Raw genomic sequence first — 22,263 nt, forward strand, 5'->3', positions numbered from 1 at the left:
GCATAAAGTATCACTTTGACCTTCACTGGCTTTCTCTCAGTCAGGCTCTAAACATGACACCTCTGTTCCTCCACATGATTTTATTCCCTCATACCTCTTCCTCAACTGCCTTTGCTGAGTTTGTCTATTTAGTAATTAAAAGTTGCTCTAAATCCCCTGTACCTTGTGCCCCAGGCTTTAGTTATTTGGATCTCTCATGGATTGGTGATCTTTATTCATGACTCAATAATTTGATTTCCATTTTTCTAGAACATGTCCTGTAATGTTTTTTTCTATTGCTCTCAAATCTTACATACTTGTAGATTAGTGTTCACCTTAACAGAGAACAGCCGTCTGTTTTCCTTCTATTTTCTGTATACGTTTACTGTTCAGATTAAATGGTACTAACACTTTACCAGTCATGCAAGCAACATTTTATACGATCAGTATAAACATCTGCTAGTGGCTACTGTACTGAATGCTGCACATTAGATTGTTTCTGTCATTGTATAAAACTGCATGACAGTGCTTCTGTATGTAATATGGTTGTTGAAAACTGGAACCTTACGTATTTATTTTGGTACTACCAGTACCTAGCATGGTACCTGCTGTATAGAGATATTCAATGCATATTGTTTGAGTAAAGTTACAGTTACAAAACTGAAGGAAAGAAATAGGAAGATATGCTGGATACCAGCTAGTGGTATTTCCAAGATTTTTACTATGAATGGTACCTTGTGTCATTTATCTTTTAGCAATAAAAATAATTTGTTCCACATAAAAATGTTGAAGAAAAACACAAAGTCCAATGTGAGAGTTCACCTTCCTAACTTTTCTCAGTGGTTTGCTGTGTGGTCTTTCCTTGTGAGTAAAACTGCAAATGTTAAGATTTGCTGCTTTGGGGTTTGTTGTTGTTTTTAACAAATGTGTATTTTCAGTTTGCTTATTATACTTAAGGAGATACTGCCATATCTCATTTCTTGTTTTTTTTTTTTTTAGAAGTAATTATTAATTTGAGTTCGGTGTTTCATTCTTTTTTATATGTATTTCTTATGTATGAAGTTTTTCATATATTTTGAAAAATTATGCCTTAAATTCCATTATTTTGTATAGGAATTATGAACTTTCAGCCTACTTAAACCAGACACTTTCCCAGGTCAAACACTCAACAATTGACAATGTAATGTAAAGTTAACCTAATTATTAAACACATAAATGGTTAGGTAGGTTTGTTTCTATTTGGTGTTAGTTATTGCTATATACAGATTAACATTTTATATTGCAACAAAATTTTAGTATAAATAAGCAGTGAAATACCCCATATCCCCTCACCCCCTTTTGGAATTTTGAAACAGGGTTTCTCTGTGTAGCCCTAGCTGTCCTTGAACTTGCCCTGTAGACCAGGCTGTCCTCGAACTCAAAGAGATCCACCTGCCTTTGCCTCTCAAGTGCTGGAGATTAAAGGTGTGAGCCACCATGCCCAGTGGAAGTACCCCTTTTCAATTTTTATAAGTTAGCATTGAAAATTTTATTTGCAATCTAAGATGATGCATTTACAGTTAGTTGATGATGTCTTGTTGCTGTTAGCTTGTACCCGGTACCTTCTAATGTGTTTAGAAACATTACTTTCAAATATGTAAAATATGAAAGATAGACATTGAGTATCAGAAAACAATTAGTAGAATAAAATGTGTCAGAATTTTTTTAAATGAGTACTTAATAGTTGAAATTTGTCAGATATTCAGTGCCTAGAATAATGATGGGGATATGTTTTAGTTCTTGTTGCTATTTGGTACAGAATGAACAATAAGCAGATGAAAAAAATTAATTTAAAAAAGACTAAATCTAGGTCTGGGTCACAGTATTATTCTCTTTGCTCTTGAAAATCTTGACAACAAAGGCTCCTAGCTATTGTCCCTAGACAGAGATACAAAGCAATAGTGTGGGCTAAAACTCGAACTGGTGACTTTTCCTATTTGGTTCTTTGCCTATTACAGCTGCTAATTGAGGCGGTGCAGAATAGTAGTAATAATAGTAGTGCTTGTGCTGTTTGTGCCAGCTTCAGCAGTAGAAGTCACCTGGAATATTTTAAAGTAAAGCTTGCTGTTTTATTTGACCTTCTGTCTCCTCTTTCCCATGTTTCCTTGGCCAGCTAATATCAGGTTAAATAACTTCCCAAGCTCCTCAGTTTGGCTCACTGTTACATTATGCTAGCCTTCCTTTCCATTACATGCAAGCATATTTTTTTCATCTGAAATCATAAACTGACATCATGGTTTTTTTTCTTAATTATTCTTATCATGTTTGTTTCTGTGTGCTTGTTCCATGTGTGTACAAGTGGTGGAGGTCAGAGGTCAACTTGCCAGAGTTGGTTCTCTCCTTTTAACATGTGGGTCCCAGTTATTGACAGCCCTCTCAATTGTCCCATGACATTTGTTTTTAGAAAGCTTGATATTTGTAATAAAACTCAGGGTTTAAACGTACCCTTAGTGTCTAGGGGTGTTGTGTGTGTTTGTTTTCTAATAGTTCCCCTAGAATCAAAAAATTCTGCTAAGTAAATCTGTTAGGCCAATGTCTTATAGTGGTAGTTTAGATGGTATCAAATACTATCTGGTTTTCCAAAGATTTAAAAGTATCTGGTGGCATACCTTGTGTTTATTTGGTGACTATGGCCTCCTTTTGGGAATTTAGGACCTAGGCTTTACATGAAAAATACTGTTTTCTTCAGAAAAAAATCAACTGATTTGCCTCACTTGTGAATATGGAATGTATTCGTTACTAAATTTGAAATTACTCATACAAGTATTTCTGTGAGCCAGGTAAAATATAGAAGCAAGCAAAGTTGTGTTTGCTGGTATCAATGATTGCAGCTTCATTTGTTTTTGGATTTTTCTGAATTCCCATATTAAAATAAAAAAGCTATGTAGCCAAACCAAAACCCATTGACATGTTTGTAATAAAATTGGTGAAATGCTATCCTTGGGAGCCTCAGAATGAAAGATGAAAACAAAAAATCTTCTGTTTATTTTTGTAGTTAAAAAGTAGACATAGAAGCAATTCAGTGATGATCAGTCATAGAATAGAAACACTTAAGACTGTTGAACAGATGTTCTCTGGTTAGCATGATTAGCTAGTCTGAAATCAGAATAGAGTTTTTGCCAGATTCATTAGATGACTGTAAGAGATTCTTAACTGCTATGAGAGGAGTCTACAAGTGCTCCTACCTCTAAAAACAGTGCACTGTGTGACAGCAGATATTGCAAAAGGGGGGGGGGGTTCAGATGAAGAGGTGAGGGAGAGCAGCCAGGGATATCCCAGAAAGCAAACCATGGATTTTCAAACATTGAATGAAAATAATAAAAGAGGGGAAGCCAGAGATAAACTAATACTCAATTCAACTAAGTTGAATTGTCAACTCCCAAGTGGTATTTGAGGAGTATGCTTTGAGAGTATACCAATTTTGAGTTTCTTCCATAAGATTAGTATTTGTCAGACATTCAATAATGTCACAATCCATTGAGATAGTATTTCCCTATAAAGATCAAAGATATTTTCATAAAGTCTTTTAAAGACTTAAAATTGTGCCTTTCCTATTTAATTTTAAATCTATCTGAAAATGACTGTATAAGGTATGAGTTAGGAGTCCTGCCCTAACTAACCAGTGCTAGCCTCTGTCTGTTCTAAGCATGTGCTATTTCTTCTCTGTATTCTGATAACCTTGTTTATGGCTGTACAATGCTGTTCTGTTTTCACACTGTCATAGCTTTATGTCTGGTATTTGTGTCTGTTAAACTTGGTCTTCGTGATCTTCTGACACATTTTGAATATTTTAAAGACTCTTCTTCCAACTGAGTGGAATTGTATTCACTTTGTTCTTGTTGGAGAGGATGATCCTTTTATAGTCTTCTACCTATCTGTGAATTCATGTATTGGGATGGTCTATATTTTTCTCAAGTTCTTACCTTTTAAATAGACCTTTAAATTCACTCACATTGACACCTAAATACTTTGATTTGTGGTTATAAATGGTACATTAAAGGAATATATTGTGTAGGTGTTAATATTAATTCAAAATAGCTAATTTTTTTCAAATTGAGCTTTATCACTGTTGCAAAACTTTTATTCTTGTACTTCATCAGTAGTCTGTGTGTGATGTCAAGAATCATTTGAAATGATAGTTTTATTTTGTGACTAACTAGCATGTCTAAATTGACTGGTATTTCTGATAAGGTTTTGAAAAGAAATTGTTGAGGAGTATAGTAATGTTTGTCTTGTTACTTATAGGGAAAGCTTTAGGTTGTCAACATTAGATAGAATGTTGACATGTGATTGTTTTATACAGGTACATGTTGATGTGGTAAAGAAATTGTTTCAAGGATATTTCTTTCTTTTCCCTACTTCCCTCCCACTCCTTTCTTGTGCAATATTTTCATAAGTTGTCTTTGTGTCTTTGATACAACTTGATACTATAGCCCAGCTGGCCTCAATTTGAATCAAGCTTTTCTTACTACTTTCTGTTGATTTCCCCTGAAACCCCTTTGTGACTACAGAATGTAGTTAGTGTAATATGGATTATTTATGTGCTCGAAATGTTTAGGTGCTGTATTTTCCTACTTCCCAGTCAACAATTAAATGTTAAGCAGTACATTTAATTATGGGAATTTTGTGCTTATTAATCTTTACTGATGTTCTTGTATTCCCACTTGAGAATACTGGACATGTGGTTAAAACACTAAGTAGTTAGAGTCTGGTTAGATGGATGGTACTTCCTGCAGTGTTTCTGTGATTTAGTGGAGCACGTTGCTGTTTCAGTGATCTGTTGTACTGCCATAGAACATGTTTGTTTTCTAGGTCCAACTATACTTTCACTTTCTAAGGGAACAGTTTCTCATACATCTATCTCTGTTACCTACTTCATTATTTACTGCTTGGAGGGGGACTAATTGTGGTTTCTGTTTTTCACTATCATCCATAATTTGATACTTTGATTACTTTTTTCCTTTTTCATTTTCTACTCTTGCTTTTTTTCCTTCCCTATTTTTTCTCTTTTCATTTTCTTCATGTTTTTGTTTGGATTATCATTTTCTTCTTACTAAAAGGTTTACCAAAGGGTTTTTCCTCTATATGCATTTCTGATGGTGCTGAATTCTATTAGGATTCCTCTGTGTGAAAATGTCTATTTTTTTCTTCATTTTAAAAACTATTTTTGCTCAATAAGAAGTTGAAAATTGGTAGTTTCTCTTTTAGAATTTAAAAAACAGTATGCTAGCCAAGCTGTGCTGGCACAGACCTGTAATCCCAGTGCAGGACTGAAGCAGGTAGATGGAGAGTGTTAGGTGTGCCTGTGCTGGATGACCTAATCAGTCTGCCAATCAAACAGTATTTAAAGATGGTACTCCACTGTCTTCTGACTTACTTCTAGTGAACAATCTGCAGTGATTGTAATCCTTAGTTGTCTATTTGTATCTTTCTCTCTTTGGCTACTACTGAAGACTAAAACTTTTTGTTTTATCATGATAAATTTTCATTGTATGGTTTGATTATGGCATAATTTTCTTCATGACTCCAGTGCTTAGAAGTTGTTGTGTTCATTTGTAGTTTTTATTAAGTTGTTTTTTGTTTTTTGGGGGGGGATTTTTGGTCCTTCGAATGTTTTCTGTGTTTTCTTCCATGGGACTCAATTACATATATACAAAGCTGCCCTGAGGATCTCCCTCTGTTTACTAATTGACTATTCTGTTTTCCCTCTGCATATTTTGTTAAATGGGTTTGACCTACTGTGTCTCCCTGTTCTGACTTAGAATGCTGGTTGCTTTTCTACCTTCTTCTGAAGGCATGGCATTTGATTATATTTCATTGTCCACTAGTGAATTCTGACATCTACATAATTTTTATTAATAGAACATTTCTGTTGATTATTGGAGTTTTTCCTACACATTATATTTACTCTCTTATCTTACTTCTCCTTTGCATAGTTGATTTTTTTTTTGTCCTTGGTAGTTTTGTTGTGTTGTCTTACATATAATAAATACTAAATAATAGTACTTACGTTAACATTCTTGAGGTTCCCTGGGAGTGGAGTTAAATTACTTAGGGGGTATCTGATCCTTGTGAGATCTTTCTCTTGTCTCTGCCTCTCCCTTTTTCCTTTAAAATATACATACATACATACATACATACATACATACATACAGAGAGAGAGAGAGAGAGAGAGAGAGAGAGAGAGAGAGAGAGAGAGAGAGAGAAACAATAGCTTTTAGGTGGAGCCAGTTTTCTTCAACTACTAAACTAGAGATTTTCTGAGTACTTTACTCGTCCCTCAAATTACAGTGTTTTCCTGCTTTGGCTTTTAAGAACAGTAATGATGTGTATTTCAGTGGAGCCTTTAGGATCAGTTTCTTGGTTCTCAGGTGTCCGCCCCCCCCCCCCAACATACACACACTTGATGGCTTCTTCTCATGCTTGCTGGTCAGTAAGTTCTGCACTGAAGACATGTGGCCCTTCTGCAGTTCTCCTGAGCTGCTTCCCTGTGCAGCCTCTTCCTGTCTAGCTGTCTAGTCTGCTTGCTCTGGGTCCTGTGGACTGAACTCTACCTACCAAACTCCCTCTTCTTCTGTTACAGTCGGAAAACTCAAGTCAGTCAGTAAGTCAGTCAGTCAGTCAGTTATTGGGTGACACACCTGAGAACTATTGTTAATATATTTTCCCTCTCCATTTTGTTTTGAGACAGGGTCTTACTCTATGGCTCAAGCAGGCCTTGAACTACCAATCTGTTTGCCTATGTATTTTATCCATTTTTAAGTTATCTTAGGAGAAGAGATTCTTACTGCTAGCCCATCTTGGTTGGACCAGAAGTTTTAAGGTATCATTCTTTGAAATGATAAATTATTTGAGGAGATAGATGGATCATTCTGAATAATGAGAAGATTTTGTGTTATTACTTGCATGTGGCTTAGATGCTTTCTGTTGTAAAAGACACTATGTAATATGCAACACAAAGCTATCACACCAGATCTGAGCACATACAAAATATCATCTGGAAAGAAACATAATACAGATCAATAAATAAATTCTAAATTGTCATGCTCTGACCTGTAACCTAAAGCAAAAAATCAAACCATTTCCTTTGAATTCATTTACTCCTTTTTTTTTCTAGTAGCTTATACACCCATAAATGCTTATTATTCATTCTCCTACTTGAAGTTATAATTTTTAATGAAAATCTGATGTTTTCTCAAAGAAAAAATGTAAAGGCCATATGTGTGACCAATATTTGGCACATTAAGTTTTAAAACTTTTCTGCTAAGATAAAAAGCACTGTGATAATTCTCTAAATATGTGATGGGTAGAATAAGTGCCTTGAATTTGAAGAACCTTGAATTCTTCTTATGTCCTGTTAGGTTGATTATACAGTCATTGACAGTGCTCAAATTAAGAGTATGATCCTCTGAAGACTTAGTTTGTAAAAGCATCTAATTTAACAAATGTAGAAGGAACACAGGAACAGCAAATTACAGTAGACTTATTACAAGTAATAAGTGCTGCAGCAGTGTCTGTATGCATGCTATCATTAGTTGCTAATCTTTCTCTACTATGTTGTTGTCATCATTATGTATGTATGTTTTTAATATTTGAAGTTATAGTTCAAAGTAAAAGCTGAAAAACTATATGAGAGTGCCTCTCTTCCTGTCTGCCCCAAATAAAATTGCAGTTTACTCTTTATTAACACCTCAACGTTTGTTTGTTTTTAATGCAAAACCACCATCATAAGCAAATAAAGCACTTATTTATCAATGTAGTAACTTCCCTATCTCATCCAGCATGAAACATCATTATTTTAAAAGGCAGAAGTAATTCACAGTAGGGAAAACTGGCAGATGTACCAACTTAACCAAGTTCAAGGCTAGCACCACCTGGAATAAATATAGCACCATACACTCTCATATATTGGAAATACATGAAGTACATGTAATGAACTTTTTGAAAGGCTTTTGTGGTGATACAGCTTTCAAATACATAATTTCAATCTGGTTATGAAAAACATTCAAACCAAAATTAAGACATTCTCCAGTGTATATGGCATGATGTCCTGAAAGACGGAAGATTGGATAAAGTCTCCGATTAAAAAGATTTAAATTTAAGTAGTTAGAAATGATTCATTAAATTAATTAGAGAAATGATTAAACAACTAAAGTAGGGAAAGCTGGATCTATCTGGAGGATCTAACAAGAAACAAAACCTGGAAAGTCCCTGATATATGTGAGGAACAGCAGCAAGGAGGCAGTGTCACAGGAACACAGTATGAGAGGAGGAAAGTGGTAGCAAAGGATAGGTGACTGAGGCAAGGAGCCCTGAGTGGTATTGCAGGAGAAACCCCTTTCCTTTGTCTCTACTGCCTTTTATTTGCAACGCTCCTCTACTCTAGAGAGAGAGAGTTATTAAACTGTAGAAAATTCTAAAGCGTGGTATGTATTATCTGTCACTTGGCATAGTAGACACTGAATAAACAGTTGCTAAATTAATTAATGGGACCAAATATTTAGATGCATTTTTAACTGTCTTCCCCTATTGAAAGAATACTGTATGTTTTTAACTGCACTATACCACATTTCAGGATACTGATATAGCTATATGTATTTTTAAATACGAGAATTTAAAAATATCATAGTCTTCAGCGATACCCATTTTACTGAATATTGTTTTGAGATAGCGTAAATGTAATAGAATGCATTTATCTCTAAATCTTTTAGCTCTTAAATTATTAACTAAGTACTCACATTTGTGAATAGGAGTAGGGCCTAGGAGGTGGGGTGTAGTTCAGTGATAAAGCACTTGTCTAGCCTGTGCAAAACTCTGAGGTCAGTCTCTAGCACTGCCTTTTCCCCAAAGTGAGGAAATTTAATATTTTATTTAGCAGTCTCATCTCCCATCATCAGATTGTTTAAATATCTTTTAAAAGGCACATTCCCAGGCTGTTGTCAGACTCACAGTGACCCCCTAACTAAGCCTCTCAAGTGTTGGGATTACAGGTGTGCCACCTCACCCACCTTAAAAATCTTAAAGTTTTATCTTTTGATTTGATTAAAGTGAATCTCTGATGACAGGTCTTTTTTTTTTTAATCTATATAGAACACTTGAATTAATTTCTTCCCAAGGAATATACTTAAACCAAAAGTTCTCATTTTAAAAAGTTCACTGATCCAGTTTTAGGAGTGATAGCTGTGTAATCCAACTTCCCCTTCTGTTGATGGATGGTGTTAACATGATGCGAGTATAGAGTTAAGGTTTGAGTGCCCAGGAGAACAAGAGGGTGTAAGGAGTGCTAGGCAGCATATTTGAACATACTTACCTAACATGTTTTCATGAAGCCCAGGTAAGCCCTATCTTCTGGAAAAGTGTACAAGATTCTTCAGAGCTTTGCCCTTTTGGTTGTTTTAATTAGTATTTTCAAGCAGTCTGAAAGATGATTCTGGGGTTGGGTAATATGAAGAGATAAACAGGAGTCATAATGTTGAAACTGGACATTCAGATCTTTATAGCATGATTTCCTTATTTTTCAAAGAGCAGAAGAATCACATCGTTTATCATGTTCTGGTTGGACTCCTTTCTTATCGTTTGCTGGAGTTTGAACTTCAGAGCTATGGTGTCAACCCTGCTGTAATATCTCAGGGGAGCTCCTAGTGTGGGGCTGGTGCCATGGCTCACCCTCCAACCTTTCCTTCTTCACTTCAGCCTCCAGCTCTGAGCTTTCCAATTCCCAGAGTAGCAAATGTTGAAAGAAGTTGCACAGGTAAGTATATGGCGGGAAAGCTGGGGTTAACGATGGTGTTATCATCAGTATTTTGAGGGTGGATGGGGCCATCTTGCCAGTGAGTCATTTTGTTAGTTTAGAAATGTGTGTGTGTGTGTGTGTGTGTGTGTGTGTGTGTGTGTGTGTGTGTGTGTGTTGTGTGTGTGTTGTGTGTGTGTGTTTTCTTCATAAAGCTTATCATGTAAATTACTAGTCTAGTGTTCAGAAAAGAAAACATATGTTCAGAAAAGGAAGCTAAGAAAAAAGAAAGGCAAATTCATGGACCACATTTGCCCTATGAGTCTGAGGAAATGGCAGGTTTTAAGCCTCCGCTAGCTTTAAGTGTGCTTTCTTCTTTCCTGAGGTTTCAAGCAAGGTAACGAGAGAAATTCAGACATGTTTGACAGGAGGGCTGGGACATTCTGCCCTTCTGTGTTTGCCGTGAACAGAAACACGTAGGATGCAAAGGCATGTTATCTCCACACAGTTCAGCCAATGCTTTTGAAAAGTATCTATTCCCTGTAAACTGTATTATGTGATGTGTAGATTCTTGAGCCCACAGCAAGATGTTTGAAATTAAACAGAGGAAAAACAAATTCTTGATACGACCTAATATAGGTAGCATTTTTCCAGTGTGTCTGTGAGTCTTAGATGATTGGAATATGAAGTATTTTGTTGGCATTACGTATCTTCAAAATGCAAAATTTTTCAGTGGTTTGTCTCTCTCTTCAGTCTAAAGTTTTAATTTTCTGAGGGCCATGTAGAAATGCATACCCCTCAGCAAAGTGTCAGACCATTTTCCCCTGGTCCTTTTGAGAAATGTCTTCAAATACTTGCAACAGGACATTTCTTGGTTGCTTAAACGGTGGTTTTGTATACTGAATGAACTCAGGGGCTTCTCTGCAGTTACCTTGTCTTTCCGTGGCTGTTTTCTGTTTTATACTCTGTATTTAGTGAGGAAGCACTGCTCAGCTTAGGCTCTCCTGTGTGTGCTCTTAATTGAGCTGCTTACAGTGCTGACTATAGTTGATTCTGCAGTGCATAGATGATCCACTAACATACATCTATCTTTAATAATAATCACTTTGTGGTTTTTAAAATTTTTAAATTCAAAAATAAGTGTATCTTTAGTGGATACATGCCCTTCCTCCCATAGATTAGCATTATTGGATGATTAGAGCTTTGGTTTTTATAATGGTATTTTCTTTTAAAGTATTTTATGTTTGATGAGTTGGATTATGACCTATATAAGGCTCACTGATAACTAGAAATGAAAAAAAAATTAAAAACCACAAAATCAGTTTATTCACACGAGCAGAACCAAATCCTAGGAGGAGGCCCTTGGGCCAGTGCTTTCCAGAGCAGGGAGCACACACACACTGCACCGTGGGGCTGTGACTGTGGCATCACTGCTTGGGAATACCATCCATACAGATGCTTCAGGTCACCAGATTTCAAGTTCAGGACTTGGGCATGTTGTCTGTATTTCACTTTTGCTTCCAGACTCTAGACATCCTGTTTTCCTATATTAGTTATTCAAAAATACGCAAACTCTTTCTGTAACCCTTGGAAAGGACTGTTAAGACATGTTCTCAAAAGTGCTAAGGCCAGGTGTGTGTCCCGGCCCTAGGTTTTCAGCAGAGCCCATTCCCACCCAGTTTCCTGTGCATCTCCCTTGCCATCTGCATCGTTCAGTTAGCCCATTGTTGCTTCCTTACTGAACATTTCACATTTACTAAAGCTATGTATGGCATGGCTTGCTTTGATTTCTCAGCTATTCATTTGCATCAGAAATTCAAACTAATTTTTGGCTGACATTTAGGGGGGTTCTCAAGAATTAAATAATATTAGAACTATTTGTAATAATGGGGAATCAGAATAGCTGGTTGAGAATTTCAACATATTCCCTAAACAAAGTCTCTTAGAATATATCACATAGTTTTAATGTCCTAGAATAGGCAGGCCTGTAGTAAGACTTCATTTGGCAGGCTCCTCATGAGTAGTTTCAGATGCTAATTGAGAACTAATTGAGTACTACTTGGTAAAGTTAGGTAGCAATTACTCACAGTTGGTTGTTGTTTTTATTCCTTTTCCCTGCTTGGGCAGACAAGAGAGAACTTACATGTTTGTGGAGTATATTGAACTAAGAAGGCAAATTAAGGTAAATTCTGTATTAGCAGTTGAAGTAACTTTCCAGCGTGCTCATTAAACACTAAGAAAGGGACAGCTTTTCCAATATCTCGGGCCCTGTGTGACTTGCACTTAGCACCCTTTTCCTAGACTATGAGTGTCAGTGCCAACTGCATGGCTAGGAGTAAAACATTGAAACATGATAATGCAAATCTGCGGTTTGTGTGGTGGTAGTGCTTTCTGTTTGTCCGGTGTTTCTTTTCTTTTTTTTTTTTTTTTTTTTTGAGGGGGGTCGTTCGTGAGAAAGCCTCTCTTTATTGGTGGGCCCAAGCTGTCCTTCCTCAGCTTCTCCTTGCTGGCACTGTAAGAGCAAGCCTCAGTAGCCAACTCAGATGCCTTTAATTACTAATTGATTTTATGTTGGGTACCTGCATCAGCACATTAGCAGGAAAACCCCATACTACTATATATAGAGAGGGAGGGAATCCACAAGAAAAGGGTGTCATAGTGGATTTATCCCACTTTCTAGATGTGTGTTACAGAGTCATACAGTATTTGGATTATTAGCTTCAGTAGAATTTACTCTAGAAAGTACTTTAATATGTCAGTTCATTTGGGATGTAGAAAATTGGTATATATTAAGTTTTGTGTATATTTCTACTTGAAGTTCTCCTTGGGTAATATTTTTCCATTTTCGTTTCCTTCCACTTCCCTTTCCTTCCCTCTCCTCTCTTCCCCTCCCCTCCTCTCCTTTCTCCCCTCTCTCCTCAGTCCCAAGTGCTAGGTATCAGTCAGACTAGGGCCTTGCTAATCATCAATCCTACATCTGAATGCCGGCTTCACCCCAATGGTTGTTCTATTTTGGCTTTTTAGTCAAAAGAAAAAAAAAGGAGGGGGGCTTCCTTCTTTTGCCTCCTGAAATTGGGTGTACACCCAGGAGCCAGGAGCGATGAAAAAAAATCCATGTTATAGAGACTGTTGTCTCAGTGTATAATCAGCCCGTTGTCTTCTGAAGTCATTTTCTGAAATAATATTTTTGGTTGTAGTGCACCATACTTCCTATGTTGTTCATCACAAAATAAGGACCTTTTTGTCGATGATGATGTTGACTCTTACACCCTTTGTGTTCTATGAAGAAAACACAGTAAAATGGAAGTTGCATTTATGCTTGACTGTGGGTCTACCATGGTGTCTAAAAGGGAAGGAAACCTTACTTACTAGCTCAGGATCAGAGCCTGTCTCTGTACCTATCAGTTGTATAGACATGAGCAGGTGACCTAACTTCTGGTCCTTTTTTCCAGATACAGAATAGGGGATATTAACTGTTTGTTAGCATCATAGCATTATAATGATGGCATGGTGTTTGTTTTAGATGGGGCCTCAATGTGTATCCTCAGCTGTCAAGGAACTTGTCATATACACCAGGCTGGCCTCAGATTCAAGGCCAGCTTTGGCTACATGAAGGTTGTCTTGAAAACAACAACTCTGGTTTTGTCTCAAGTGCTGGGATTAAAGGCTTGCACCACCTGGCTTTGCCAGATACAGGGCTGATAAAAGTGTCATTTTACAATTACGGTTACAATAAAGTGCTTTCTCTCACTGATTAAGAAGAGCAGGCACCCTAATTTGGCATTAAAATTTCCAAGAAGAGCAAGCAGTGAGCATTGTAGAGACAGCAGCTGTACAAAAGGCCCTGAGATAGAAAGGAATTTGAGCACCTGAAGGTGTTTCAGGAGTTTGACGGTAGGAGGGAGGATCTTGTGAGGAGAGGTCAGGAAGATGGATTACATAGGGTCTTTAACCCTATTTATCTGGGCAGGTGGGCTAAGAAGTTTGCTCAGCAGATAGATCCATGAACACAAACTGTCACTTGAATTGCTTGGATGGAGGAAAGAAGATTTGAGGATAGTGAAGGGAACAGGTTGGTAATCCCAGTTTAGATGCTGTTGGAGGGCCTGTGCTGGTAATTGACAGTGGAGGTAGAAGGCTACTGATGTAGATACTCCAGTAAATATTCAGGACTTAATTAGCTGGGACTAGTTGTTGAGGTCACACAGGTTACAGTGCATTGGGTGCTAAAGTGGCTTACTTTACCCAGCCTAGAGGTTTGTACTCTTGTTCCTTTGCCTGTACTCTGCCCTGTTAACCTAGCACTTTCCTTCCATAGCCTGCTGTTTTGTTTGGTTAGGAGTTTGGGGCTTTTCAGGTGAGGGGTGGTGGTGGTTCTATTTGAGACATCCTTCAAGTAGCCAAAGCTGGCCTTGAGGAGTTCCAGAACTTCCCACTTCTACCTCCCAGTGCTGGGATTATGTATGCTGAAACACTTGGATGTGTTGAAAGTTTCATTGTTTCCAGGTTTTTCTCACTGTTGAGCCTTTCATATATATATGTTTTGTCTTGATCCAAATTTGTTCTTCCCCTACTTTTTTTGTTTGATCAAGTTTTTACCCAAACATTGCATTGATTTTTCCTTAGACAGGTTAGCTGATCTTGTATTTGAATTTGCAAATTTGTCTTTAATCAGATTGTCAGCTTGTTGAAGACTAGAGCTTTTATTCAAGCTTTGTCATTATTCAGCACAGCTTTTCTCAGGATTCATGTATCGAACTTTCTAGAATGCAAACTAAGATACATGTAAGAAGGAACAAAAGCAGAGAGTCAGAAAAGTGGCACTTGCTGGATGTATGGAGCAGGTAGGTGGGAAAGCACATCAGTTTTAAGTGTGTCTTCATTGATGAAATTACACTTTGGGAGTAGAAATGCCTGGCAGTGCTTTAAATGTGTTGCTGGAAACTTAGTTGTGATGTGAGAAAGGTTTTGAAACCATTGTGTATTTGTTACCAGGAAAGGACCCCTTTCATGGAAAGGATGTTTCAGGCTCTACGCCCAAGTCCAGCATTTGCTAGCATTCTAGGTCTCAGAGAAGATTGGCATCTGGGGATTTCGAGTGTTAGTGTTCATTGGATATAGACATAGTCTGTCCTACTTTTCCTGTTTTCCTGCCCTTGCTTATTCTGTGTAAAGCCACATGCATGTTTTCTAGTTAAAGTTACAAAGTTAGAATACTTTGTTTTATTTCCCTGTTCATTAAAAAAAAAAACTTAAAGCCTTGCCCCATTTCTCCATCACAGTCCTCCTTAGACATCTTGTATGAAATTGTTGGTTTGATCATCTAAACAGGAGAGTTTTGAAATCTGTCATTATTCAGACTTAATGAACTTGGCTTTGAATTGGTGTACTTAAATGCCAAGAATACAGGATTTGTATTGGGCATTGTGCCTTCATAAGTCATAAAATAGTATAGTTGTAATTGAAACCAGCTTAGCACTTCCATTCTGCCCCAGCATAGTTCTCTGTACTCTCTGTACTACTTTGTGAGACAAAATAATTCTTTTTGAAGAATGAGATTGGTTGAGAAGATGTAGTATAAGCTAACTTATCTGAGTGCTTTAAAAAATATGTAGTTTCTTGTGGAGTCAAATTCTCCTTTTGGTATAGAGCATTGTTCCTAGGGCTATGTTTGTGCTTCTTGTTCCTATAATCTGGTATGAGAATCAAGGAGAGTCAGTTAATTTACATCATAAGCCCCTGATCAAAGATTGTATCAGTCATTTTTTCTGATTTTAAAGAAGAAATTTTACTTAATTTAAACTTTTAATTATTTACAAAATTGGCTTTCATTTATATGATGTAGCCAGGAATTTCATTATAATACTGACATATGTACTTCTTCATTGACAGAATATGATTTCTAGATTCCCTTTATTCTTTGCAGGAAAAAATGTAAATAGCTTTTTTTAATGCCACACCCACCCACCCATCCATATCTGCTCTTGTTCAGAGTATATCCTTTATCCATCACTTTACTCACCAGATCTGCTGTCTTTGTAGTCTTAAACCACCATCCTTTATTTCCACCTTCCTAACTTTTTCCTGCTTCTAACCTGTTTTTCACAGTATAACTTAGGATCATTTATAGTCATATATGGTAAACTAATATCACTCTGTGAACTTCCCCCAACTACCACTAGCTCTTGACTTCTTTTCATCTCATATGGATAAAACCCAAAGGCCTGCAGGCCTATCTATAAAGTTGTATTTGATATCTTTGACTTAAATCCTCACACTCATCACTGAATGCAAACTATGATGAATCAGTGATACCACTGAGAGATTTTTCTCTCTCTCAAATGAGCGCTCTTCCTACGACTATTGCCCAGTTACTTGTTTTATTTTCCTTCCTTGTTTTCTTTCCATCTTTATTATCCCTACTCATTTTAAACATCTTCTTATCCTGGTCCCTTATTATTTATAGAACAAAGACCCATTCTTTAAATTTAATCTAGCTTTAAGGAAAAATAGTAACATCTTTCCCCTTTCAATTTTGCTGTGGATCAGAAGTATGTTGTCTCTTATCTAACCCTGTCAGGGTTCACCTTTGGGAACAGTGACTATTGTTATTTTGCTGTTACTGAAGTCATGTCAGAATGATTGGTATTCTCATTAATATGTAATTTCCCCGCTTCTTCTCTTTTCTCTTGCCCCACTTCTCTCCCTCTATGCCCAACCCCCACACTCAGTAAGAAAATACAGTAGAGGACAGCATTTCTATGTTTTTATGAGAAGCATTTCATTTGCATGGTATTAAATAAGGTGATTTATTCCATATAATTAATTTCAATTTCTAGATTTTAGGAATCTAGAACTGGTTTTAATGATCTATTATGTAAATATTTATTTAAAGAAAAGTTTATTTTGTATCATTTTGAGTTGTTTCATGTGTGTAAATGTAATGGGAGATGCCTGGATATTGAACTATGTATGGTACGTGCTTTTACCCATGCTAGTAGTCTTTCTTAGAATTAGAACCAACTGCAAAGGTCCTGTACAGAAAATTAAGTATATTCTTAATGTTTGCAAGACAAATTCAAATCTCAAATGTACCGGATCTAAATTTTTTCCAACTGTTTATTTTCTGAAATTAAGCCCAGGAAAGGGTGTTTTGTTTTGTATGCCCCTGTATTAGAGAGTACTTAGAAAGTATTTAGGAACCTGGTGGATAGGTGTGGTCCTTCTGTGAAATTACTTAGCTTTTGTTTGAAGAGAATAACCTTAGTTATAGTAAGACATTAAATTTGATTTGAGTGTACTTAGAAAAATGTAGTTATGTCATTCAAGTCTCTGTAAATTTCTGATGACATTGGCATTTCTGTTTACTCTAAACTTCAGAGTATTGGCAGGATCGAGAAGACATAATGGCCTTAAATGACTCATTGCCAGATTAAGTGACACCTTCTTGTAATACCAGAGCTCTGAGGTAGAAATATTGGGAATCCAAGGCCAGTCAGGCTACATAATAAGAACCTATTTAAAAAATATGAAAACTTCATGTTGGCCAGCTGATAGTTTTGGGAACTTAAATGTTAGGTTAGATTTTACTAGTTTGGGTGTAAGGTTATAATTGTTAATGTTTTTATAAAAAGTTTAGAAGCAAAAGAATAAGAGGTCAACAAAATGTCACATTTATACCAAAGTGATGTTTATCCTGTTATATATGTAGGTAGTTGTGACTTGGCATAAAATTCCAGAATGCCTTTCCATGATGAATAAAAAATGCTGTACCACCATAAGCCTTGTTGCTCTTAAACAGTTTTAAAAGTAGATATGTATCGACAGACACTGATGTTGCAATGTATGTGAAGATTAAAACTTTAAAGAAACCTGTTTTTGGAAAAGTTATATTTGGAACTATGGTTTTTCAAGAATAAGTGATTTAGTTCCATAAAAGTTAGCAGAATTCTTTCCTTCTTGTTTTGGGGTGGCAAATGATACTGTATAGTCAGATTTGTATCTTTATCATGTGTCCCATCACTCTTAGTTAATCTGTTTCAGGATCATAGCAATTTCCATAGGGGTAAAATAAAGCCGGATTTTTCTAAAATACTATTCTTGATAAAAGTAATATTTTTGTTTAGGTGACAAACAGCATGTTTGGTGCTTCAAGAAAGAAGTTTGTAGAGGGGGTGGACAGCGACTACCATGATGAAAACATGTACTACAGCCAATCTTCTATGTTCCCACATCGGTCAGAGAAAGATGTAAGTTCATCAGTTACACTGTGTTTCCTCAGCAGCGTGTGCCTGTATCTAGATCCCTGAAGAGACGCACGTGAACGCCAGAGGACTGTCTGTGCTTTAGTGACTGTGCTAAGCATAGGTGTAGGCCCTGGGGACACACAGATAAAAGACCTGCTTGTAATGGGAAACATTAGTGTTCTGTGATGATTACGCTGAGATACAATAATGTTGTTATAGGAAATACTCAGAGGCATGGCATAAATGACAGTACTTTGAGGAAATCTGGGAGTTTTGGTTCGTGGAAAGTATTCTTTATAAGAAAGCAAGTGTACCTACAAAGCTAAGCAAGCACATTTGTACAGATTTCGAGACACGTAAACTAGCAAGTTTTGGTAAACTCTGTCTTTACTGTGTAGTCCTGGATGTAAAACTAGCCTGCAAGTACAGAACTTCCTCCTCTCCTCAGCTGCAGATGCTACAGAGGAAAGTCTTTGCTGCTGTGTAGATTACATAGTATAGAGAAGGCTATTAGACCAGTAGTCCCATTCCACAGGAAAGGTGACACATTGATAGGATATTTTAAAATAAGTTCATCTGTTTAGATCATTTTTAGTTTGTGTATTTTAGTCAAAGCAGTTATACGCTGATCCTCTGTATCCGTTCAGCTTCTTTTTTCCTTTCCCTAATTTCCTTAGCAGTACTCTCAGTTCTGTTTTGTATTTAAAACATATAACAAGTCTGTTTTTTATTTAAAGCTGATTATTACCAGTTCATTTCTGATTTTTAGAAGGTCACAAATTGGCTCAGCCTAGGTTCACATTAGAATTTTGGTTATCCCATTTCCCTAGTGTCAACACCTTTCTTCATTATTTTTATTTGAAAATTTTGTTGTTTTAAAAACCAATCATCAACTTTCCCTCCAGGTTGTATGTGGTGGCTATGTTTTTTTGTTTTGTTTTGTTTTTTGTCAGTGTGCCCTTTAATACCATATGGATTAATGTCACCTAATTTTTAATGTTTCTTGACTATCAAGCTATTTGTTATTCCATGTGAATTATGTTGAATTACTATTCACACACGTGTCTGATTTAAACGTTGGCTTTGTAGATTAAAAAAATCAGGAGTGTAATTCACTGGTAAAGCAATCGCCTAATATGAGCAAAGCCTTGGGTTCAGTCACTTTGGTGTAACATTTGTTATTTTCATTGCAGAAACTTTAAAACTGTGACTGGGGATATGCAAAGCCATGCTTGATAGAAAGATGAGAATGAGAATGTGTGAAGATTTAAACAGAAATCCGAAATTGAGTTTATGTAGACAATGAATTAACAAAGAAATGTCTGCTAGGGCCAGAAAATTGCTTGAGGTTAAGAGCATGGAGAGAGGACTCCTAGCAGTCACATGGCAGCTCTCAACAGTCTTAACTCCTGTTCCAGGCAATCCAATGCCCTCTGTTAACCTCCTTGGCACTGCATGCCAGTGGTGTACAGACATACATGCAGTCAAACTCCTATACCCATAAAAATAAGAATGTTTTCCCTCATGAAACTTAGATGCTAAATTAAGAAGTAGTAAAATAGGCAGACAAAGAACTTGAACTCAGAAGCAATGCAAATATGCTTGTGTCCTGACTCCTGTGAGCACGAATGTCTTAAAGCCTTCCTTTCCTCACCTGTAAAGTGGTGATAACAATATAATAGGTGCCAAAGATTGCTATTACTGTTCCTTTTTTCTTATTACAAATAGTACAGGCAGACTATGTAAATTCCAAAAGTATAGATGTACATCAGAAAAAACTCAAGTCTTTATAGGACTAATTCACTGCTGGGACTTTAATTTTATACTTTAGATATTTTCATCAAATTCTTACAGTGATTTAAGTTTCTGAAACATGGTGGCATTTTCCATCAGAAAGTGTGTGAGAACTTTAGTGTCATTAGCGTTCCTCATGCCTTTAAGAATACCAGCTCATAAGTCTTGGCAATAGTCCAAGGAAGTTTATTGTTTGACATATAAGCTACCTTTTTCACTGCTGTGACAGAATGCCCAAGGAGAAGTAATGTAAGGGAGGTTTTATTGTGACTCACAATTTAGGGGGGTGCATTCTGTTATGGCAGGGAGGATGTAGCAGCAGGAGCCAATGGGGTGAGGGTAGGGGTTGGCAGCTGATGGCAGCAATCCATAATCAGGAAGTAAGCAGAGTGAACAGGAAGTGGGACTTGGCTATAATACCTGCTCCCAGTGACTCACTTCCTCTAGCAAGGTTCCTACACAGTGCCATCAGTTGAAGACCAAGGGCTCAAACACATGGACCTATGGCAAAACAATGAACATATATTAAAGTGTCTCTAAATGTAAACATATAAACTTATACACACAGAGTGATATGTCTTTTCTATATGGCTTCTAACAGTCTGTAGTTTTGTATTACTTATGTTTGTGCTTTCTCATATAAGAGAATGCTACATAACTGTAATGTAAAAATCACTTGGTCATGCATCCTACAAAATAAGCAGTGTGATGGATTCTTTTGCTCATAGATGATAATTTGCTTATGAGTTTTAAAATACTTACTAATGGCTTAGTGAAATGGTCCCCTTAGTGTATAAAAGTTTCCAAAGTTTGAGTTGCTTTGGCTTTGTAGAACGTTTTAACTAGCATCTTGGATAAAGTCTTCTGCATCCTTTCTTACTAAGCATATGTCTGTATTTAGTGTACAGTAGTACTGACCCAACACCAATATTGACTTCCTTTCAGAAGGATGACTCGAAACATATCTCAGGAGTGGAATGTTGCTCTTTTCAGGCTTCTGGGGGTGGTGATGGCAGGGACGTGTTCCTGGAGGGAGTGTGTTTATGTGCTTACTTGTGGAGACCAGAGGTTACCCCAGTTACCTCTGCATATCCCCAGTTACAAGGAGCCATCACCTTGTATTTTGAGAAAGTGTCCCTCACCTGGTACGTGGGTTACAGATTAGACAGGGCTGGCTGGCCAGCAAGACTCCTCCCCTACCCACCAGAGCAGTGGGATCACAAGGGTGCTCACCATACCCTGCTTTTCACATGCCTACCTGTAGGTTTGTGCCACAAGTATTTTACCACCTGACTGTCTCTGTTACTGAAGGGCTTTATCATTGACATTTTTCATGCAGGTTTAAGTTACTCTTCACTGTTAACACATATTGTGAATTTGTTAATAATTACCTGCTTTTTATGAAGTGTTTTTAATCGCCCTGGTTACCGAATGTGAGCTGTAGAAACCCTAATATGAGTTTAAACTTCAGCTACATGGTTTGTGAGCTGTGTCAAGACAGAGTAAGCCATCTGTGTGCACCTCCGTTTCTCATCTGGAACATAGGAACAGTAATATGTAACTATTCCCACTGCCTCCTCAATTCTCTGGATTTCAAAACTCCATAGTATTTGGGCCACGGAAATGACTCAACTGAGTTTGGACACGTGGTGGACAGAGAAAATTGACCTCCCACAAATTGTCCTTAGACCTCCATCTGGGAGATATGGGGTGTATACAGACAGCCACACACATACGTGTACACACAAAATAAATAATAAAGACAAAATTTTGAAAACTATTAGAAAAAATACATAGCATTTATCACTGCCTGTAAGTACCTGGTTATTGTTTAATCCATTAGACTTTAAACTTAGCAGGGGTAAGGATTTTGTCTTTCTAGTTAGAGCCATATTTAGAACCAGTAGTAATTAGGAAATAATATACTCTGTGTTTGTTAAAGAGGAGAGTAAATACAGTTGAAAATTACATTTGTTGGCAGATAGAATGTTAAAAATATTTAAAAGCGTCTTACAAACTTTAATAAAGAATATGGTCTGGGTGTGTAGGTCAGGTTTTTGGCTTCCTCGTTTTTAAAGACTGGGTCATTGTGTACCTCTTACTGGTTTAGAACTCAGTGTGCAAGTGTAAATAAAGCAGAATATATTCAAAAGTAGTTGGAATTAATTGTCAGGTCATTTCTAGAATTTTAAAAATTTGATTAGCAATTGGGTTATCTTCAAACTGTTTTCACGTTAAAATGTAAAATGGAGAGAAAGTGATACATCTGTAAAGCATCTATTTTCATTATCTACAAGATAATTATAAAATGTTTCATCATCTAATTAGCTTGTAGGTTAAGTATTTCTTAATCCAAAATACTCCAGATTAGAAGTACCCAAAGCACCAAATATCCCACACAGTTCTAAAACTTTACACATCATGACTGTGGATTTTTCACATTTTCAAGTTTTGGGTGTCTTTTGTGGAGGAGCA

The 22,263-nt window shown here is 36.8% G+C and overlaps 1 protein-coding gene across 7 annotated transcripts in view; it reads left to right on the top strand.

Annotated features, from left to right (window-relative positions):
• Positions 1–22,263, top strand: part of LOC100755143 (CCR4-NOT transcription complex subunit 2) — a 92,230-nt gene that overhangs the window by 33,740 nt on the left and 36,227 nt on the right. For 3 of the 7 annotated variants that reach the window (XM_027392365.2, XM_027392364.2, XM_027392370.2), the window contains one exon: positions 17,875–17,997. The exons of 2 other annotated variants lie outside the window; for them this stretch is intronic. In XM_027392365.2, coding sequence (XP_027248166.1) covers positions 17,875–17,997 — 123 coding nt within the window. Of the gene's footprint in view, positions 1–9,547; positions 9,770–17,874; positions 17,998–22,263 lie in introns of those variants that run through there. 2 more of the 7 variants (XM_027392366.2, XM_035452005.1) reach the window with 2 other exon arrangements.

The sequence above is a fragment of the Cricetulus griseus genome (assembly GCF_003668045.3).
Source record: "Cricetulus griseus strain 17A/GY chromosome 1 unlocalized genomic scaffold, alternate assembly CriGri-PICRH-1.0 chr1_0, whole genome shotgun sequence".
Taxonomy (NCBI): Eukaryota; Metazoa; Chordata; class Mammalia; order Rodentia; family Cricetidae; genus Cricetulus; species Cricetulus griseus.